This window comes from Tetrao urogallus (assembly GCF_951394365.1).
Source record: "Tetrao urogallus genome assembly, chromosome: 3".
Classification (NCBI taxonomy): domain Eukaryota; kingdom Metazoa; phylum Chordata; class Aves; order Galliformes; family Phasianidae; genus Tetrao; species Tetrao urogallus.
This window is the reverse complement of record NC_136815.1, coordinates 92,876,343-92,896,476: the sequence shown is the minus strand read 5'-3', so window position 1 is coordinate 92,896,476 and position 20,134 is coordinate 92,876,343. Positions and strand designations below refer to the sequence as shown.

The window sequence follows — 20,134 nt, the reverse complement described above, 5'->3', positions numbered from 1 at the left end:
GCTCTAGCTTCTCCTATAGTGAGGGGGAAGCCTGCGTTTCTTTCCACGTCTATGGGATGTAGGATGCACCCTTCCCTCCAAGGACCAGGCATGAAACAATGCACCAGAACACAGCAATGAGTGAATGGTGAGGTTTCAATCCTCTTGCTTTAGTTGCTTGTCTTTGTTCTCAACTAGCATTATTATTTTTTGTTAACTTTTATTTTTATTATTATTATTTTTAAGAATTTAAAAGAGAATTTAAAAGAGGGTTTTTTTTTAGATCAGTAAGTTAAAGAACCACACTGGATTCTTTTCAAAGTTGTGTTTTACTGCCATCCAGTGGGGTGCTCAATCAGGCAGCTGGAACTGAGCTACCTGCAATCTTAATATGAAATACTTGGTTGTCATTTTAATATAAGACACAGAGTGAAAAAGGAATTACTGGTGTCAAATGATATTTGAAAAAAGATATTACATTATTTAATGAGAATTATATAGAACCTCTGCATACACAAAGTTTAATGTCATGAATTTATATTAAAATACAGTTATTAAGTGACATGTAAGATTTTTCATTGTAGCTATTTTTCATTAGAAAAATCATTAACTTCTTTTGATCTTAATATAAACACACAGTGTGGCTTTGAACACCACACAGATGAAAGTACATGGCAATTTCTGAGGAACCTGCAGCTTCAGCTCTCAGGTCACATCACATCAACCACACAGTCTTTATCTGAAATTGCTGGGATTTAAGCAGAAGTTCAATAAAATGCTATTTCTTTTAAATTACTGTTCACTTGAATAATGCTACCAATCTTGACAGTAGTGCTGAGATTAGCAGGCATATCAATCTAAAAGCAAATACACTGTGCACCATGTCTTAGAATTCTCAGAAAAATGATATGTAATTATATAATAATGCATACAGTATGCATACAGACACATTTTATTCAGTGCAGGTGTATCTACATCTGTGTTGTTATCAAACCATTCTGTTTGTATACACTACTAAGCTAAGGTTTTTCTTTATGCTCGAGTCATTTTATAAGAAAGATTTTCAAAATGGTAAGCGATAGCAATGCTGTAAGGCTTACCCTTGCAACATCTGAAGTCAACAGATCTTTACTGTTGTGTTTACTAAGAGCAGAATAATGAAGGGGATGTGCTGTCCTCATAAGCAATTCTTGTGCATTGCTTTGAAAGTGATGTCTCCCATTTTATTATGTTGGCCAGCAATGTCAGAGGTGGATGTTGGTGGTACGGCAGTAGAGGTTGAACCTTCCTGTCAATATTCCATTAAATTTTGTTGCCATGCAACAAATGAGAGCAGAAGGGCAGTTGGATAAAATTGAGTCTGACATGGGCGTGTGTACGAGGAAAAGGTTTGCAATAAAATTCCTCCATGTGGAAAAAATGGCACCTGCTGACATTCGTGGGCTCTTGCTGAGTGTCTGTGGAGATCCAACAGTGAATGTTAGCACAGTGAGTTGGTGGGTGGTGCATTTCAGCAGCAGTGGCAGAAACAGTGAGTCACCTCTTCTGTTGCAGGTTTTTACAGGTGGGACATGCAGTTCATTACTGATGAGAATGCATAGCTAATGGTGGTGGCTGTGCTGCAAAACAATGTTCTGTGCTCTATCAAGTAGTATTATTGAGCTCTCAGTGTATTCTAGTTTCCATGGAAATTAATGAGGCATTACTTTTGAAGCAACCTACATAATATTTCTCTTTTGTATTACTGCAGTGATGTATCAGCTGTATTAAAAACCTTGTCCAGTGTTGGACAATGGCCTTTTGTGCTAAATGCTGTAACGCTGCAGAACAATAAGACGGTTTCTACTCAAAACAATACTTACAAATTTGCAATAGATTAATCATGAGAGCGCAAGCTAAAAAAATACAGAATGTAGGTGTTTAAACATAGCTCCTCCTGAGCATGACAGTAGTGTAGGACAAAGCAGGAGCAGGGTGCCTTTAATGCTTTGTCCTTTTTAATACAACAAGAAATGAGTAAATTTGGTTGGCAGTTATGGCAATGCCTTAGAATGATCAAAGTCATTCTCACTGCATGCTCCTTCCTTAGCGTGGCAATGGTGTTTCACTGATCTTTTTCTGCGAGACAGGGTCCTTGACAGAGGTTATTGCAGATCAAATCAGAGCGAGAACTCTTATAAGCCAGAGGCTGTAAATAAATAGTAAAGCAGATAAGAAGTGAGGACCATAAACTCAGCATTTTTTACTGGCTTAGACCTTCAGCCACACTGCTCATTTGGAACACAAGGAGATGTGTACCTCACTGTCACAGTGCAAGGCAAACTTACGGTTTGCACTCAGTTTTGAGCTTCTCATTTTATGGAGAGGCATACTGTTTTAGATGCCACTCAAGCCACTTCAAATCTGTTTTGACTGTTTAATGCATTGCCTTACCTATTGCAGGTTTTGAAATGTATAAGTCAACTGAAGTCATTATGTAATTTTTTTTCCCCAGGGATTTAAATAAGAAATGTGTTTAATAAGGAATACAGGCACAGGAAAAAAAGTAGATGTACTGAAGAAAATATGTGTATCTGCCTAAATACTCAAGTACCTTCTGTGCAGTAAATTTCTATATTTTTCTGGTCAGTGTTACTCTAGTAACTCAGTGTAATTTGCCTCAATGTAAAAAGCGAACAAAAACAATCAAAAAACTAAACATTAAACATTTGGATAAATATTGAATGGAAATTGAGACGCGTCAGAGGCTGGGGAAAGGGACACTATTTACTCTGGCTACTTTCATTTGAAATTCTGATGCTTCTTTCAGATATCTGCAGACCTTTTATTCTTCGTTTTTTTTTGTTTGGTTGGTTGGTTTTTTTTAGTAGATGAGTTGTATCAAATACTAATGGAATCAATATAATTTCATGTTATTAAAATTAGAGGTCTACCTAAAGATGACTGGTGAGGGGTCTGGAGAACAAGTCTTATGAGGAGCGGCTGAGGGAGCTGGGATTGTTCAGTGTGGAGGAGAGGAGGCTCAGGGGAGACCTCACTGCACTCTGCAACCTCCTGAAGGGAGGCTGTGGTGAGGAGAGCTTTGGTCTCTTCTCCCAGCAATGAACAGAACCCGGGGGAATGGCCGCAAGTTGTATCAGAGGAGGTTTAGGTTGGACATAAGGAAGAACTTTTTCTCTCAGAGGGTGGTCAGGCACTGGAATGGCTGCCCAGGGAGGTGGTGGAGTCGCCGTCCCTGGCAGTGTTCAAGAGGCGTCTGGATGAGGAGCCACGAGATCTGGTTTAGTTTGTGGTGGCAATGGTAATGAGAAGACGGTTGGACTAGATGATCTTACAGGTCATTTCCAACCTTGTGATTCTATGATCCTATGATTCTATGACTTTCACAGGTCATTAATTTGCCTAACATGTGCTGCCATATAATGGAAAGAACCTATTTCATGTTGAGTTTTGATGTTTTTAGGTTTAATGTTAGAATGAAATAAATAAAGATTATTTTGTTCTTGTTTCTTTAACATGAATAAAAATTGATGCCAAAACAGCAATTGTACAGGGTAAGGAGAATATACACACGTTCACATTGGAAATACATTATAGAATCAGAGAGTCATTTGAGTTGGAAAGGACCCTTAAAGGTCATCTAGTCCAACAGTCCTGCAATGAACAGAAATACTTAGATATAGATCAAGTTCTCAGAATTCCATCCAGCCTGATCTTGAATGTCTCCGAGGATGGGGCACGTACCACATCTCTGAGCAACCTGTTCCAGTGTCTCACCACTCTTACTGTAGAAACTTCTTCCTTATAATGTATCTAAATCTCCCCTATTCTAATTTGAAACCACTTTCCCTTGTCCTATCATAACAGATCCTGCTAGAGTCTGTCCACTTCTTTCTTATAGACCTCCTTCAGATACTGAAAGGCTGCCATTGGGTCTCCCAAGAGCCTTCTCTTCTCCAGGCTGAACGGCCCCAGCTCTTTCAGCCTGTTCTCATAGGGCAGGTATTCCAATCTTTGGATCATTTTTGTGGCCTTGCTCTGAATGTGCTGCAACAAGTTTATCCTGTGCTGAGGACTCCACCTCTGGTCACAGTACCCTGGGTGAGGCTGCACCAGCACAGAGTAGAGAGGCAGGATCACCTCCCTCAACCTGCTGGCCATGCTTCTTTTAATGCAGCCTAGAATACAGTTGGCTTTCTAGGCCAGCTTATCATCCACCAGTACCCTCAAGTCCCCTTTGGCACAGTTGTTCTCTATCCTTTCATCCCCCAGCTTGTATTGATACTGGGTGTTGCCTCAACCCAGGTGCAAGACCTTGCACTTGCCGTTGTGGAACCTCATAGTTCTCTTGCACCCAGTGCTGGAGCCTATGTAGGTCTCTCTGGATGGCACTCTGTCCCTCAGGTGTGTTGAGTGCACTGTACAGCTTGGTGTCATCTGCTAAGTTGCCGAGGGTACCCCTGTCCCACTAGTGATGTCATTGATGAGTATGTGAAAAAGCACTGACCCCTGAGGAACCCATTTGTCACTGGTCTCTGTCTGGACATTGAGCCATTGATGACCTATCTCTGAGTACGAACTTGCAACCAGTTCCTTGTTCATTGAGCAGTCCCCTTGTCAAATCCACACCATTAAAAGAGAGAAGGATGTTGTAGGGGACCATGTCGAAGAGCTTACTGAAGTCCAGACAGATGACATCAGTGGTTCCTTTGTCTGCTGATGCAGTTATGGCATTATGGGTAGTACACCACAAGGTAGTTCAGGCAGAAATTGTCCTTGGTGAAGCCATGCTAGTTATCCCGTATCGCATCCCTGGCTTCCATATGTCTTAGTATCCTTAGTATCTTAGCTTCCAAGAGGATCTGCTCCCTGATCTTTGCTGTCACTGAGGTGAGGCTAAAAGGTTGGTATTTCCCTGGGTCATCTTTTCTATTCTTAAAAATGGGCATGATATTGTCTTTTTTTCCAGTCACCAGGAACTTCACCTGACTGCCATGACTTCTAAAATGCCACTGAGAGTGTCTTGGTGCGTTAGTCAACTCCCTCAGAACTCTAGGATGCATCTCATCAGGACCCATACACTTAATGTTCAGATTTCTCAGATGGTCACGAGTCTGATCTATGCTTACAGAGGGAGGGACGTTGCTCCCCCAGTCCCCACCTTCTGAACCATTCACTGGAAGGCTGTGTGAAGAGCAGTCATTAGTGAAGACTGGGGCAAGAAATTGTTGAGTACCTCAGCCTTCTCCTTCTTTTTCTACTATCTTGCCCACGTTGATGTGGACTTTCTCTGGTTGATGTATCTGTGAGAGCCTTTATTTTTCTTCTTTGCACCCCTTGCCAAATCCAGTTCCAGTTGGGCCTTGTCCCTTCACAGCATCCTGATCCACATCCTTAGCAGCATTCCTATAATCTTCCCAGGCTATCTATCCCCACTTTCACTACCTGTGCATTTTCTTCTTGCTCTTCACTTACAAGTACTTACTTACAGTAAGTCTTGATTCAGCATTGCTGGTCTCTTGCCTTCTTTTCTCCTTGCCTTCCCTCTTGGTGGGGCTCTTTATCACTTGGCTCAGGAAAATCAGAATTTCTATTCTTTACATTTGGAAGGGTCATTTAGGGTTAAAGGAATTATCTACTTGATCAATGTAAGCTCTGATTTATTTTCAAAATCTCTCCTGTCAATAGCTTTTTATATTACATCGTCATATTTTTTCAGCTCTGAGCTAAGAAAATTTTCTTGTGACTTCTGATTGAGTACAAGAGCTTAGTTGCTATGGCTAAACTGACTACTAATGCATTAAACAAGCAGATGTATTTCATAGCTCTGCTCTAGAAAATGGTGTGAGTCTGCCTTTCTGTTGCTCTCCTTTTGAATAATATATTGCAGCACGGCAATACTTTATAGAAATAAATAATGTCTCTGTAGGGATTTTAAATAATTCATGTTAGAAGGAAAGTCTCTGCTATTAATGGAAAAAGTGATTTTTCTTTTTCTGTATACACTGCTTCTTTTTCTGATTACAGTCAGATATTAGCTATGGTTTACATGTTTCCTGTGGTTTAAGTCCTGGGCACTTAAAACATGTTCAGATCTGCTGTTACTTAATTCGTGCACACTCTCTGGCTGGCTTATTTCACATTATGCCCCATCTCACTTAAGCTTGTTAAATGCTAGATAAATCAGTCATTAAATGAATCATTGCATTGCTCTGAAGTATGTTGTAGACATACTTTTGCTTAGAAAATGAAGAAAATTGATAAACAAAGATGTTTTGATAACTACCATTACCACATCCAGTCCTGGGACAAACATTTTCAAAATGAGAAGAATGGGACAATTTTCACAGAAGACTTAAAAATTAATTTTATAGCTCAAAAATATTAGACTTTTCATGATAAGAAAAAATAGTTCAATTTATTTGGCTTCTTAAAGACAAGATGAAAAGATGTTTTAACTAGCATCCCTAAGGATATGTGGACCAGAATGACATCTGACACCAAACAACTCTATCGTCCATCAGGCATAGATATAAAGGTCCCAGAGTTAAATGCTGATGTCTGCTGAATTAAAATATAAATTAGTTGGAAATACTTTATAGGATTTGCACTTAACCATTGGAGGATACAGCCAAAGGACATGGTAAATTTTCTGTTATCTAAAGTCCTTAAAGCATTTTTCTAGAAAAGTGCTACACTGCTATCATTACTTTTTGTGTTAGCTACAGAATATCATTTGTTGAAATTTTATGGCTTGTGTTAAAGCAAGATATCCAACAGAGTCACATTCTTATCAAGCTTCAAAACACAAGAAACACGATTGTTAGGTATGATTCTACACTACAGTAGTGATAGTAGGTGAAATCACAACTTCATCTAAGTCTGTGAGAAATTTCTGTTCACTGTAATGAGATCAAAATTTAATCTTTAATTACATGGATATATTCATTGGATTATGCTCAAGACTATATGCAGACTGTGTCCTTCTACTTTACCTGTTTATGCTATTGCTATTATGCTTACCACTTATTTTATACTTCAGGTTAGTTTTGAATTAACTATATTTAATTTATTTTTAAGCATTTCAGTGTTTGTTATGTTATCTTTACTTCTGTAGTGCAATGTAGAAGAGGTCAAAATGGAAATAAGAGTATGGACTTGCAAAAATTCTGCTGCTTCTGGGTTTCAGCTGGGCAAATCGTTCAGTAATCATTTTTCATGGAATCAAGATATTTCTACTTCCTCTGGTGAAACTGGGAAAATGGAGATCTGTACAAACATATTTTCAAGGCTATTCTGAGTGTCATGAGTAGCTGAGACCAGAATACATTTTTAGGATTATTCTGAATCTTATGAACACTGTAGATTAGGCCAGGATTTCAGTGAAGCCTCTGGATTATGTTCACTTTGCATGGTCAACAACTGGTATTGGAATCATAGAATCACCAAGGTTGGAAAAAACCTCCAAGATCATCTAGCCTAAATGTCCTCCTACCACCTATATTTCCTCACTAAATCATGTTGTATTTTGATCATCTTTTGTTATTGTGTAAATTCTCTCTACTACAGTTCTCCAGATTGTTCTAGCATGAAAGTGGGAACTGTCAGGTGTTCTTGGATAAGGTCTTCTGAGCATATGTGTGCAGGCTGCTGCCAGTCCTGGAAGTATATGGCTGGGCTTGGGAAAGTTGAACATGTGAAAACTGCTCAGGTCTAATATTTTTCTGGAGCAAAGAGGACATTAGGAGATATGACTCATAACAAGAAATGGCTTTAAAGAATACATGAAGAATTGGAGATCTGTTTAAAAAGTGTAAGAGTATTTTAGTATGGAAATAAAGAGGCTCAATCTAATTGTGTTGAGCATCAACTTTATTCCATTAAAAAGTAAAGCACATCATACTTTTTTTTGTTTGTTTTATAACATACTGATATGGTTTTTGTTCAAGGGAACAATAAGTAGGCTTTGAAACCTACTGAAGTCAATGGAAGTTCTTTTGTAGGCAGGGAGCTTTGGATCAGAACTTGTTGTCTGAGACTGGTAAGGAATGCATTGTCTCAAATATATGTGAGACTATCAGCAACACTTTGTGGACTGTTTTACATTCAAAAGCATTTATTTGGACAGAGCCAAAAGCTGTTTGCTCTTGAATGGGAAGACTCAGGAGTGTTTTCTGGCCGAAGACTTGGTCTGGGAGCAAATATTTTCAGCTTAATACAGGAAAGCAGGGAGATGATACCACTGTATCCTGTGAAGGCAAGGTACAATCTGGTGTCTCCCTGCTTCCTTGTCTCTGCTGATTTAAATTTGTAAGGCCTGGAAGATGGAAACAGAAGATCCCTGAAGCTGGAAGCTCTGACTCCAAGGAGCAGTCTTGACCACTCTGGACTGTAAGTAAGAGAATGTGTATGTTTGTCATCGTCATCAACTGACGGTCACATCTTTGCATGACCTGTCACTACCAAAGTACCCTCTGACAGTAAGGTATCACTGGATTGAGGAGAGGTGAAACACTTCACTGTGTTGTGTTTGCATATCTGTCTGTCTGTCTGTCTCTCCCCGTTTTTTCTATCTTTTTTCTTATCCTCTTTTATTCATTCACTCTTTGTAGTATCCACTGCTTAGGTATTGTCTTAGAACTTTTAGCACATATATAACTCTTGTGCTAAAATACTCTTATCTGCAATGCTTACTAATAGTTAATAGCAAATTAGTCAGTTCTACCTCCAAGTCGAGTACTAGTTGTTGTTAGAAAGCTCTCAATAAATTGATTTATGTTATTCCTCTGAGTCTTGGATGATTCCATTGCAGAAGCGACCCCTGATGACTAGGGGAGGCACGGCTCAGGAGATCTCTGTAGAACCATGAAGCTTTCTAATGAAGACAAGCAAAATAAAGCTTGCCTTCCAAAAACTAAAGCTCTGCTCTTGAAATGTTGTTTACTGGGATAATGCATTCTACATCTGTCAGTCTGGGTGTTTTCTTGTTCATAGGTAAATAAATGAGGTTTTGTGGTTACAAGTATTTGGTATTATAGTTGAGGTGAGAGAGAGGAATTGCTAGCCAATCTCAGTTTTGTACCCTTCATTTCAACAACAGAGAATATGCAGATATTTGTCTTGGAATTTATGTCATTTTTCTTTCCTGACACCTAAATCAACCACATATATTTAATCTTATCCTTGAGAAACCTCTAGCATCACAAACAAGAGGTTGTTATTTAATGTATAACTAAATATTGATTTGTCTGCAGTCATTGAATTAGAAAATTGAAATGGAAAACCCATTTGAGAAGTGCTTGCTGCCACCTTTCATCTTGACTGTTTTGGCACATTAGAAATAGGGATATAAGTCTAATGAAAAGAATTCACAATAGAAATATTTGTTCTTGTGCTTATGTTATGGATATACAATATTGTGAATGCATTTATTTTGAAGCACAACTTGATATAGGTTGGCTTAGCAATAAGGACCAATGTATTTCTTAAGGAGCAATACATTAATTTAGTAAAAGGAATCAATGTATGCTAGTTCTAAAACTTTCCAGTTTAGCTTTACTTGTTATGTGAACAGACTTGTTTTTCTCAATTATCCTGCTTCACAGAAGCACTGAACTTGCAATAAGACTTTTATCCTTACATCCACCAGGTGCAAGGGCTTTTTTCTTGAGTTCCACATAAATTGTTTTGAGTTATAGTGCACCAAGAAAGAAAGTCGCATAACAAGCAATGGAAATTTGACAAACCGTGAAGAAACAGCTAAAGATTGGCCAAAAGTCACTGTGATGAAGCTGAAGGAGAAATAAAAAGGAGGAAGTGGGTGGTTGTATAACCACCTGAGATGAACCTCACATGTTCAGAGGGACATTAGCAAATATTCATGAGTTCTTTGACAAAAAATGAATATGTATACCAATGTATTGCATATGTATGTCTTAACTGTTTAAATGTAGAACCTGAACTGTAAGAGCGCATGCACGCTTGATTTATTGAGTTGCTTGGTGTGCACTGTGAGAAATAAAGGAATGCCACATTCTAACATCAGATTGGAGTTAGAGAATTTTCTTCCCAGATGTCAGATGACAAACTCAAAGTCCAACTGACCAGAGAGTAACTCTGACTTTAAATAACAATCATAGTAATACTATCTCCTGGCTTCCAGTGCTGTATGAAGCCTTGTATTGTTTAATAACAAGTTTTTTACAATGAGAATCGTGAAAAAACGCTAGTTCACACAGTTCATATCATAGCAATTTATTGCCTCACTGCAGATTTTTTAAATCTCTCTGTCACTACGAGGTTATTACAGCAAGTTAGAAAGACATATTTTAAGCACGAACTTGCTATTGCGACTTCAAAAATACTGAGTGCTCTTGGTTTGAAGATTTGATGAGAAATAAATCATTCTTGTGACATTTTTATACAACGTGGAAGTGTGAGTAACAGCACCAGGCAAGAGAGCTGTCTTCTTTTAATGTAAGAAAAGCAGCTGCTCTTCAGTTTGGAGAAGAATTCAGCAGGAAATAGAAGTCTACTTAAATGTTCATTGCTTAGATCTGTGAGAGAAAAGCCACACTTCATAATCTGTCCTCTGGATGCTGAGAAAAATTATACTGCTATCATATATATTTTGTATTTGATAGTGGTACTCATTTTCAAGTGAACAGTCTACTTAACAGATCCATCTTTGTTTCTATCTCATTTATGTAATCAGATAAGTAACAAAATCAACATCTTATGGAAAACAAACAGAATTGGATAGAAAGATTTTCCAGGATACAACAAGAGTGTTATTTCTGGATAATTTTTATATGGGTTCCCTACTTTCCCTATTCTTGTATGTGCATCAAATGGAGCCTAGTTTAATAAGATTCAAATGGATCTTCTTCCCAATTATATAGAACAGCTGTGTGCTAAGCAGGCTGATTGAGAGATATTTAGCAGAGAATGTGAGAAACTAAATAAAACATTTCTTGCTCTTGAAAGCCCTAGGTGCTTTCCTGCCTCATAATGAACTGAGAAGAAAAATCATTAGAATTTGAATGTAGGTGGGATGATGCAAGACCAGTATACTTATCAGAGTATGTATTTTCTGACTGATTTCATCTGATTTCTTCAGCAAATCATAAAATCATTGATTTTATGATCATCAGTTTCAAAGCTGAAAAAGACCTCTACGATCATCTGGTCCAACCATCAGCCATCAATAATTTGTTTAGTCTTGCAACCATCTGAATCAGCCACATATGATTCCATAGTATACATGCCATATATCTCCCAAATTTAAGCCTTTAATAACAGAAACCTTATTGCTCTTCCATTTAGCAGTGAGAGAGAGAAGAATAACTTCGAAATGCTTCCGCATGCAAGAAAGATGCATACACAAAAGTACAGCTCCTGGCCTCCTAAAATCTGAGAAGCTGTTATAAATATCACCAATATATTTTTCATTATATATGTCATTTTGTTAGTGTAAATTTTAGTTGTCAGCTTCAGTCAAATGACATTGTAATCCACTGAAAAGGTTTCATTTCAGTGGCTGGAAAAAATGACTTTCAGGGATCTATTTTAATCTGTAGGTAGATTATACTGTGACAGCTGCACTTTTGGCTTGGTTCCCAAGGAGACTTCCCCTATTTATATTTCATTTGTTATTGTTTTTTTATTTCATTCTTATGAGCTATCAAATCCGTATTAATCCATCCAATCAATCTGATTCTCCTGCCAATAAAACTGTTCTCATACCCTGCTGCAGTCTCCATATTTGTAAATGGGACATCCAGGGAATGAAAACAGAGTTCTGTAATGACTACATAGAAAATGCTGTCTAGAAATATTGATTTCTTCTTGCAGAGCTCTCCTCAGTTATTTAAATACTGTGATATTATCTCTAAGATTTGTGAACTAAGACACAAAGAGAAAAAGTTCCTGTCGGTGTGATAGTGAAAACTGAGTAGGCCAGAAGAACATGTGCCATCAATAATCCTCTCCCGTCCCAGACTCCTGCCACATAAACTGAATAATCTGCTCATCTTTCCTTGTGTGAATAGCTCTTCTGTTTCACTGAACAGCAGGGTGAACTTAAATTTTAAGACATTCTTATTTGCAGACGCAGGTCTTAAGGCATGATATTTATTTGTATGTCAGCATCTACTGCCATTTAAGATGCTGTAGGTTATCCCTCGTGGTTTTCAGCTACTGTTCCAGAATAGTGCAGGTTTATCCTAAGTCTCAGGCTATTTCCCACTCAGATGTTTCTGATGTCCTTGAGCATCTACAATGACATATGTATTATCCCAGCTGTCATCACACTAGAGCAAGGATTTGAACAAATATGACTCAAAGCAACAGAGAGAATAGCTTCCGTTAAGTCCTAGGACTGAGATTCCTAAGCAAAATACCATCTACTGCATTATTATTTCCCAAATTGCACCGATATCGTCAAGGGAAAGGATGTCCTCAGATTACAAAATGTTACAAGCCACAAGCAATAATGCATGGAGCCAAAACGAGTTTATTGTCTGCTTACCTGCAGAACGATGTCCCGTTCATCCCGCGTGATGTTAACAGTGTGGGGCTGTCCGTTCGCCATGTTTCTGTGGTCAATGTCAATGTTATATGGCTCCTTGGTACCTCCTAGGCTGTACCGAATTTGCAGATTCCCTAATGAGAGGAACGTGAAAAGTACCCTCAAGTATGCTGATATTTATTCACCAGCTATTTTCCCCTCTTTATTTCCTCATACAACTATTGCCACTTAACATTTAAACTGTTCTCATAGCTGGTATCTGCTGCAGGAGGATTTTAAGAAAGGCTAGTATTTCAGATTGTTCAGCTATTGGACTGAAAACAGCTTTCATTTTACAACCCAGAAGTGTGACAATGATCACCACCTCAAAACCAATGTTTGTACATTCTCTGGATTGCAAACGGAACAAATCACAGCTATGCCTTGAACTATGCAGGTAACTATTTCAAATTTGAGCACATCAAGTAGCACGTTGTTGAGATTATTATCCCTGCCGTAGCAAAATTATTTGAAGTTATATAAAGTATGAGTTTCTTTAAGGAATGATGTGCCTTGAATAAAGTGAAATTGCAACAAATTTACACTGGCATCCAATCAACACAGGGGATTTCCTTGCTCTCATGTTTTGCTGTGGTTGACACATGACCATCTGAATTTTATGGAAATTTAATGGTATGTGGTAGAATGAAAACTTCAGGTTATATTGTTAGAAAAGAGTAATGAAAAGTACTAAACCGATATGCTGCTAGTTTTTTTATTTTCTAAACAAGTGTCTACTCTTCATAGCAGATTTTAACATTCCGTTACAAGGAAGGATTTTTGAAAATGGAAATGTAGACCTCATTATTGATAGAAACCTGAAATGTTCCGGGCTCGGAAAGTAGCTCAAGAACTTTAAAACTACATAATTTTCAGGGGTAAGAAATGCACCATTCGGAATTGAGATATATTATCTTTTATATTCCACCAGAAAATGGTCTATCTCCAACATCCATAACTATCAAACTTTTTATAGCGTATTTTATGCCACATTCACATTTAGTCACCTCATGCACAGTTGGATTTTCAGAAAAATAGTGCATGACACTGATACAAGTTGTAATGATATTATTAAGCTTGCTAGTATTTGTTGATGGATACCCCTGCCCTGCAGTTCATTTAGGTAGCAGAAAAAGCTGTCTCTGAAGCAAGGAGATAAGGAAGCTCTGCTGAATCTTTTTACTGAGGAAATAGGAGATCCTCCTTGGGATTGGTCACTGAATATGTAACATACTTCTGGGAAATCTGCATATGTAATATAATTCTGAGTAACTTCTGCATACGTAATATAACTCTTGGAAAACTTCTGCATATGTAACACAAGTTACGTATATATGCTGAAGACCTTTTGTACAAGGTGTGCATGATAGAAGGATTACCCCCAAGAATCCAATGCTGCTATTAAATGTCTAACACTCCAACTTGAGTCTTATAGTTTCCTGATTCACTGTTGTATGGTAACAATGCTTACCATTCACTACAGGGGATGTTGCCATTGATTATGAACCATTTATTCCAGTGCCTACATGTGGTTGCCTAATTATCACCTTCATAATGCTATTTTAAGGCATGGATCTAGCTGTTATAACAATTTATTTTAAGAAATGATTTATTGTTTTTGTCTGTTTGTTTTGAGAACTGTTGTAAGCTTCGGCTAGTGAAACCCCTCAAAATTGAAGAGTTACATCAGACAAAATCTAGTAAAGCAGAATCAGCATTCAGGTCTTGTGTATTTTACTTTCAAATGACAAGGGTGAAAATAATTTCTCATTAGTTCAGAGTTCAGCTGAATGTCAAACTGATGTTATTATCAATTGTTCCTTCAGGGGAAAGAGTCCAAAGCAGATGCTTACCGGATGGCTTGACAAGCACTGCCATGAAGTCCTGGGTATAGGAACTGATATACAAAAGGACACAAGGGGACTTGGTGGTACTGAAGCTGAAGCTGAGTTCTTCTTTATTCAAGTTATGGCTGGTCGCTGTAATCTCAGGATCTGTAGAACTCAACAGTGTTCGGCTAACTAAATCCTTCATGCTAGTCCCTGGGGAATGGAAGTTGTAACGAAGCCACATTCCTTCTTCAAAAAATGCTCCCACATCTTGAAAATTAGAATAAAAGAAAGAAAGAAAGAAACAACAGAAAAGAAGAACAAAGGGAAAGTCAAATTGAATGTGCTGACACTTGTATGAAAAATACTACTGTTGACCTGAGCAGTACTAATATGCACACATTACTACTGCTGCATTACTTACAAGCTTTCCCAGTATTTAAGTTAAAAGCCACACTGTTTTCCAATGATAATGAAAAGGATAACAGAGATCACACTTTGCTATGAATCCTGGATGCCTGGATTCACACAGTTAAGGAAAGATTTCCTTCAGGTCACAAAGAATATGTATGTCTACATTCCATACCAATGCCGCAGATCAGAAGAACCACACTTCAGATTTAATCACATAGAGGTCTTGCAGTACATAACATTCCACAGAAGGAGATACAAGGACAAGAGATTTAGGAGGCACCATTAGCAAACACTGTCAATGAAAAGGAAATGCAGAAGTTCTGACCAGCAAATTCCAGTGGATCTGGAATAACCTCGCAAAGGAATGAAGATGACTTCCCAACATGAAATATTTGAAATATCACTGGACAAAACAGTATAATACAACCTTCTTCAACCACAGTCCTCCACGAGAGTTGCCAAATCAGAATGCCTTATGGGAAAAAAATTAACTGAGGGACTTGACTTATGGTGGGAAACAAGGCTTAAGTCACCTGACCTATAGCTCCCAGGAGGTGCTGCTCCACAAAGTTTTCAAAGCTATCTGAGACAAAATCTCATTTTAAAATACTCTGGAGAGAAAATAAAATTACCTTTACCAGAGTTAATACTTTAACTAGAAAAAACATTGCTATTATTTTGCATTATGATGAATTCTGCCTATCTTTTAACATTGAAAACATAATTCAAGGTTGACATTCTCATAGTGGAGGCTGATTTTGACAGGCCCCTATGGGAATCACTGCACAGTTTCCTATAATTTGTAGAGTATAGTCTTCTTGGCCTATTGGGAATCACTAGACTAGCTTCCTACAGCAATCATTCATTCTCTGATATTGTAATACTAGATAGGCTTTGCTATCTGGAACAATATCATTAATGGGAAATACAAACTCTTTGTGATCTTTCTTAAGGAGACACCTTTGTGAACATTCGGAAGAGAGTAAAGAAAGGTGGATAAATACTGTGAATATAGCAAATAAGTACTGTAATTGAAGAATAGTTGGAAGCAATGCTCAAAAATGTCACCACTCGTTAAAAAAAAAATCCTTCATCACTTAATGTCTTCTGATATATCAAAAATTGCCACAGATTGGTGCCTATTACTCATATAACTTCTAGAAAATCAATACACTATCTTTATTTAAAAGCAAATATTCTTTTATCCTCTTTTAGTACTTGGAATCATCATATCCTTCACACAATTCAAAGCAAAAGCGTTATCTCAAAATATATGAAGCAAGATGTTGATTTTACAAGCTATGTTGTGATATAGACTAACTCAGGAATAAGTCTGCTGTCTTTATTCTGAGTATCTGAGCACAGTACAGATAAGAAGGTAGGTGAAACTGTTGTAGATTTTGTTGATGATCCTTTCCAGAACTTTGCTGAATCTGGTTCTGGAAAAGCTCTATGCTTACCTGTTCCCACATGAAAGTTCTCCAAACCTCAGAATATCGTAGTCTATCTCACTGTGTGGCTACATAGAATATGGAGTCAAGTTGTGTTCCCAAGGCACTATAAGTAATCTGATCATTCTGATAGATTTAAAACTGTCATTTGACGGCAGAAATCTCAAATAACCTTGAAATAGTCATAAGGCATGCCATTCAGTTTAACAGCTATATTTTACACTAGGGGTCAGCTTAAGTACTCCTGGATTACATGAGTGCTGACATGGGGCTGAACTGGAGGCTGTGCAACATGTATTGCACAGCTGTAACTGTTGTCAATGAAATTTAACTGTTCATTACTGCAAAGAAAGCTGTAAGCCATGGGTGTCCAACCTTTTGGCTTGTCTGGGCCCCATTTTGTGAATAGAAACTTTCTTGGGCTACACATATATAGGTCATTCCAAAAGTAATCCTCCTAATTAAAAGGTCATTCCTCCTAATTATTTCCATGGAAACAACAACTGATGCAAAGAGCACTATTTGATAGAGCAAATTCTTAGCTACAAAACAATATTTTTTCAACGTAAGTCACCACCATTAGCTGTGTATTTTCACCAGAAAAGATCAAGAGTCTGCATGCTGCACTCACAACAATCTGACCAACTGTCACCACTGCTGAAACACACCACCCACCACCCTACTGTACTCACATTCACTATTTCATCTCAATAACAATTAAGAAAATGTTGATAAATGTCAATGGGTGCAATTTTTTCCACCTGGAGGAATTCTCACACCTTTGCTTCATACACGCTTCCATGTCAGACATAATTTTGTCAGACTGCCCCTCTGCTGCTATCTGCCACACAGCAACAAAATGTAATCGAATATTGGTGGGAAGGCTTAACTTCTACTGCCATAACACCGATATCCACCTCTGATATTATGGGTCAACATAAAACAGGAGGCATTAGTTTTGGAGTATCCCTCACAAAATAAACAATATCATTACTATATTAATAACATAACATTTTAAATATATTTTTTAAAACATTGAAAAATAAAATAGAAAGAGGAACAAGAACATAAAACTAGTGGGATATTTGACCTTGTTTTTGTGAAACTAACACTCCAATCTGGTTTGATGGCAGTGGTTGCAATTATTGTGAGGTCTCAAGGTGTTTGTCAGAGATTTTTGATGAAATTTTACTCTTCCTGTACTTCATTCTTGACAATAATTGCTCAAAATGTGCATGCTGCCAAAAAGTGATGACATGATGTCATGGTTTTATGATTTTTTTCCCCCCTTGTCATGAACACAGATAGATCTAGAGATAACTCCATGACAGTTATTGGTGGAGAATAAAGGCAATCTGAACCAAATCTCAACCTTTTAATATTAGCAGGAAAAAAAAAAAAAAAAATGGTTTCTTAAAGTCAGAGATTTGCAGAGTGCTGTAGCTAGCTTTGACCTTCGTAGGTTAGATTTTAGTCTGGGCAGTTTGCCATACTCAGGACACTGTTCCGAGTTTTTTCTTTTTTTCTTTTTTCTCCTCTAGCAACTGCCAGCCATGGATCTGTTCTTTATTTTAGGAGTGCTGTATAAAGGGTTAAAGGCCATTATGTTTTTTGGGACTGTTTCTTATTAAGTTCACCATGTTCTGTTTTGGAGCTGTATATGTAAATATCCAAGTAAGGGCACTGATGAAGACACACGCCTGGTACCCATATACAATGTTGTATGATTTGAACATTGACAGCTACATCCCAGAGGGAGCAAATAATTTTACAAACAATTCCATGTTTATACCAGTATCCAAGTTCTCCTCTCTGTTCCATATGCAGTTTTGGAATTCTGGCGTAATGTTATCAATTCACCTGAATGTATTCCTTGTATTCCTCTTCATTTACATTATCTGGAAGAAGCCTTCCCCACAACCACAGAATGGTTGCAGGGAATATGGAAAAGTTTAGGAAAAATATTAGAAGTGTGGGGACCCCCAGTGTCGTGGGTTACCTGTGGTTACCAGAGAATTTAATTGGCCCTGATGGATCGTGTCGTATTGTGGAGAAGAATCACAGATAGAAAGCTGCTGTGTGGAGCCCCACACGACAAGTTGCAGAGGCCACTGAAGGAAAAGGAGAATCAAGCCAATTTGCAGAGGTAAAGGCTGCCCAGCTGGCCTTAGGTGTTGCTGAACGGAAAAAGTGGCCAATGCTCTATCTTTACACTGACTCATGGATGGTGGCAAATGCCTTATGGAGTGGTTACAGCAGAGAAAACAAAACAACTGGCAACAGAGGGGTAAAATTATTTGGGCTGCTGAACTGTGGAAAGACACTGCTGCCTGAATAAAGAATACGGTTGTAAAGGTGTGCCAGGTAGATGCTCATGAGCCCAAGAATCGGGCTAATGAGGAGCAACAAAATAACCAACAGATAAGTCAAGCTGCCAGAATTGAAGTGGCTCAAATAGGCTTGGTCTGGCAAAACAAGGGTGAGTTATTTTTAGTTCAGTGGGCCCATGAGACCTCTGGACATCAAGGAAGAGATGCAACATATAAGTGGGCTAGAGACCAAGGGGTGGACTGAACTATGGATGCCATTGCACAGGTTATTCATGACTGTGACACATGCGCCACAATTAAACAAGCTAAGAGGATGAAACCTCCCGGGGGAAAGATTGATAGCAAAAGTATAAATATGGGGAGGCGTGGCAGGTTGACTACGTCATCTTGATCATGACACTTGTCATGATCTCACGATGGTAAGCATTATGTGCTCATCATGGTGGAGGCAACCAATGGGTGGTTTGAAAAATATCTTGCATTCCATGCTACTGCCCAAAACACCATATTAGGTCTCGAGAAACAAGTCCTATGGAAACGTGGCACTCAAGAAAGAATTGAGTCAGATAATGGGTCTCAGTTCAAAAATTCCTTTGTAAATACTTGGGGCAAAGATCACGGCACTGAGTGGATTTATCGTATCCTTTATCGTGTGCCAGCTTCTGGTAAACTTGAACAATACAATGGGCTGTTAAATACTATGCTGAAGCATGATATACTGATGTGGAGTAAGGGATGGAATGCCACGGTTTTATGACTTTTGCTATTGATATTACACATCAGAACATCATGTGGAGCTCAGGGAATTAAAAAGTTAACACTCCAGTTCTGTGGGCTGACAACTTTCTGGATATGTGGTCCTCATAAGAGAAGAAGAACCCAGGGGACTTCACGTTCAGAGAGGAAGGTAAGACCTGCAAGACACGGGACTCTCTTGCTGCCTGGCACTGGGTGGGTGTGCTTCCCAGCTGCTTCACCTCCAAAGGCCTTTGGTTTTGGACACACTCTTTCTCACTTTATTGAATTTATTAGCCTCATTTCCAATTATATCTTGTATTACAGTGTGTTATCTTGCATTCCAATATCATATTTAGTAAATTAACTTTCCTCCTCAGATTCTTTCCGCTGTTGTGTTTTCAGGCCCATCTCCCATTTCCCCACCCTTCCCCCTATCCCCTTCCCCTTTCCCAGGGGGTCCCCAGCCCTATTACTCACAGTGCTGGGCTGAACCTGCCTGTGAACCACCACCCCCTCTCCCCTTTCCTCCTCTTTTTGGGCTGGTGAGCCTGTGGTCCTGCTGTCCCCATCACAGACACAGACAGATCTAGAGATAACTCCCTGACACTTAAGTTGTGATTGTGAAGTGAATGCTACTTTTCTCTGCTAAGATGGGGATTACGAAAGTCCATTAAAGAGACATGCTTCAGCCACCTTCTTTTATGTCTGCCCATATATTTCTACCTTCATTTCCTTCTGTCATAATAGAGCTTTGTCCTTTGCTGAAGATGCTCATGCATCAAAGCACTTCATCAAAAACTAAGCGGTGTTCTTCAGATAACCAGA

General features: G+C 38.4%; 1 protein-coding gene across 1 annotated transcript in view; it reads right to left on the bottom strand.

The window, feature by feature from the left end:
- The window catches only part of CNTNAP2 (contactin associated protein 2), a gene marked incomplete at both ends in the record, with an annotated part of 665,714 nt that overhangs the window by 57,481 nt on the left and 588,099 nt on the right, over positions 1-20,134 (bottom strand). The window contains 2 exons of the mRNA XM_079533370.1: positions 12,509-12,642; positions 14,401-14,646. Of these exons, the coding sequence (XP_079389496.1) occupies positions 12,509-12,642; positions 14,401-14,646 (380 nt within the window). The remainder of the gene's footprint in view (positions 1-12,508; positions 12,643-14,400; positions 14,647-20,134) is intronic.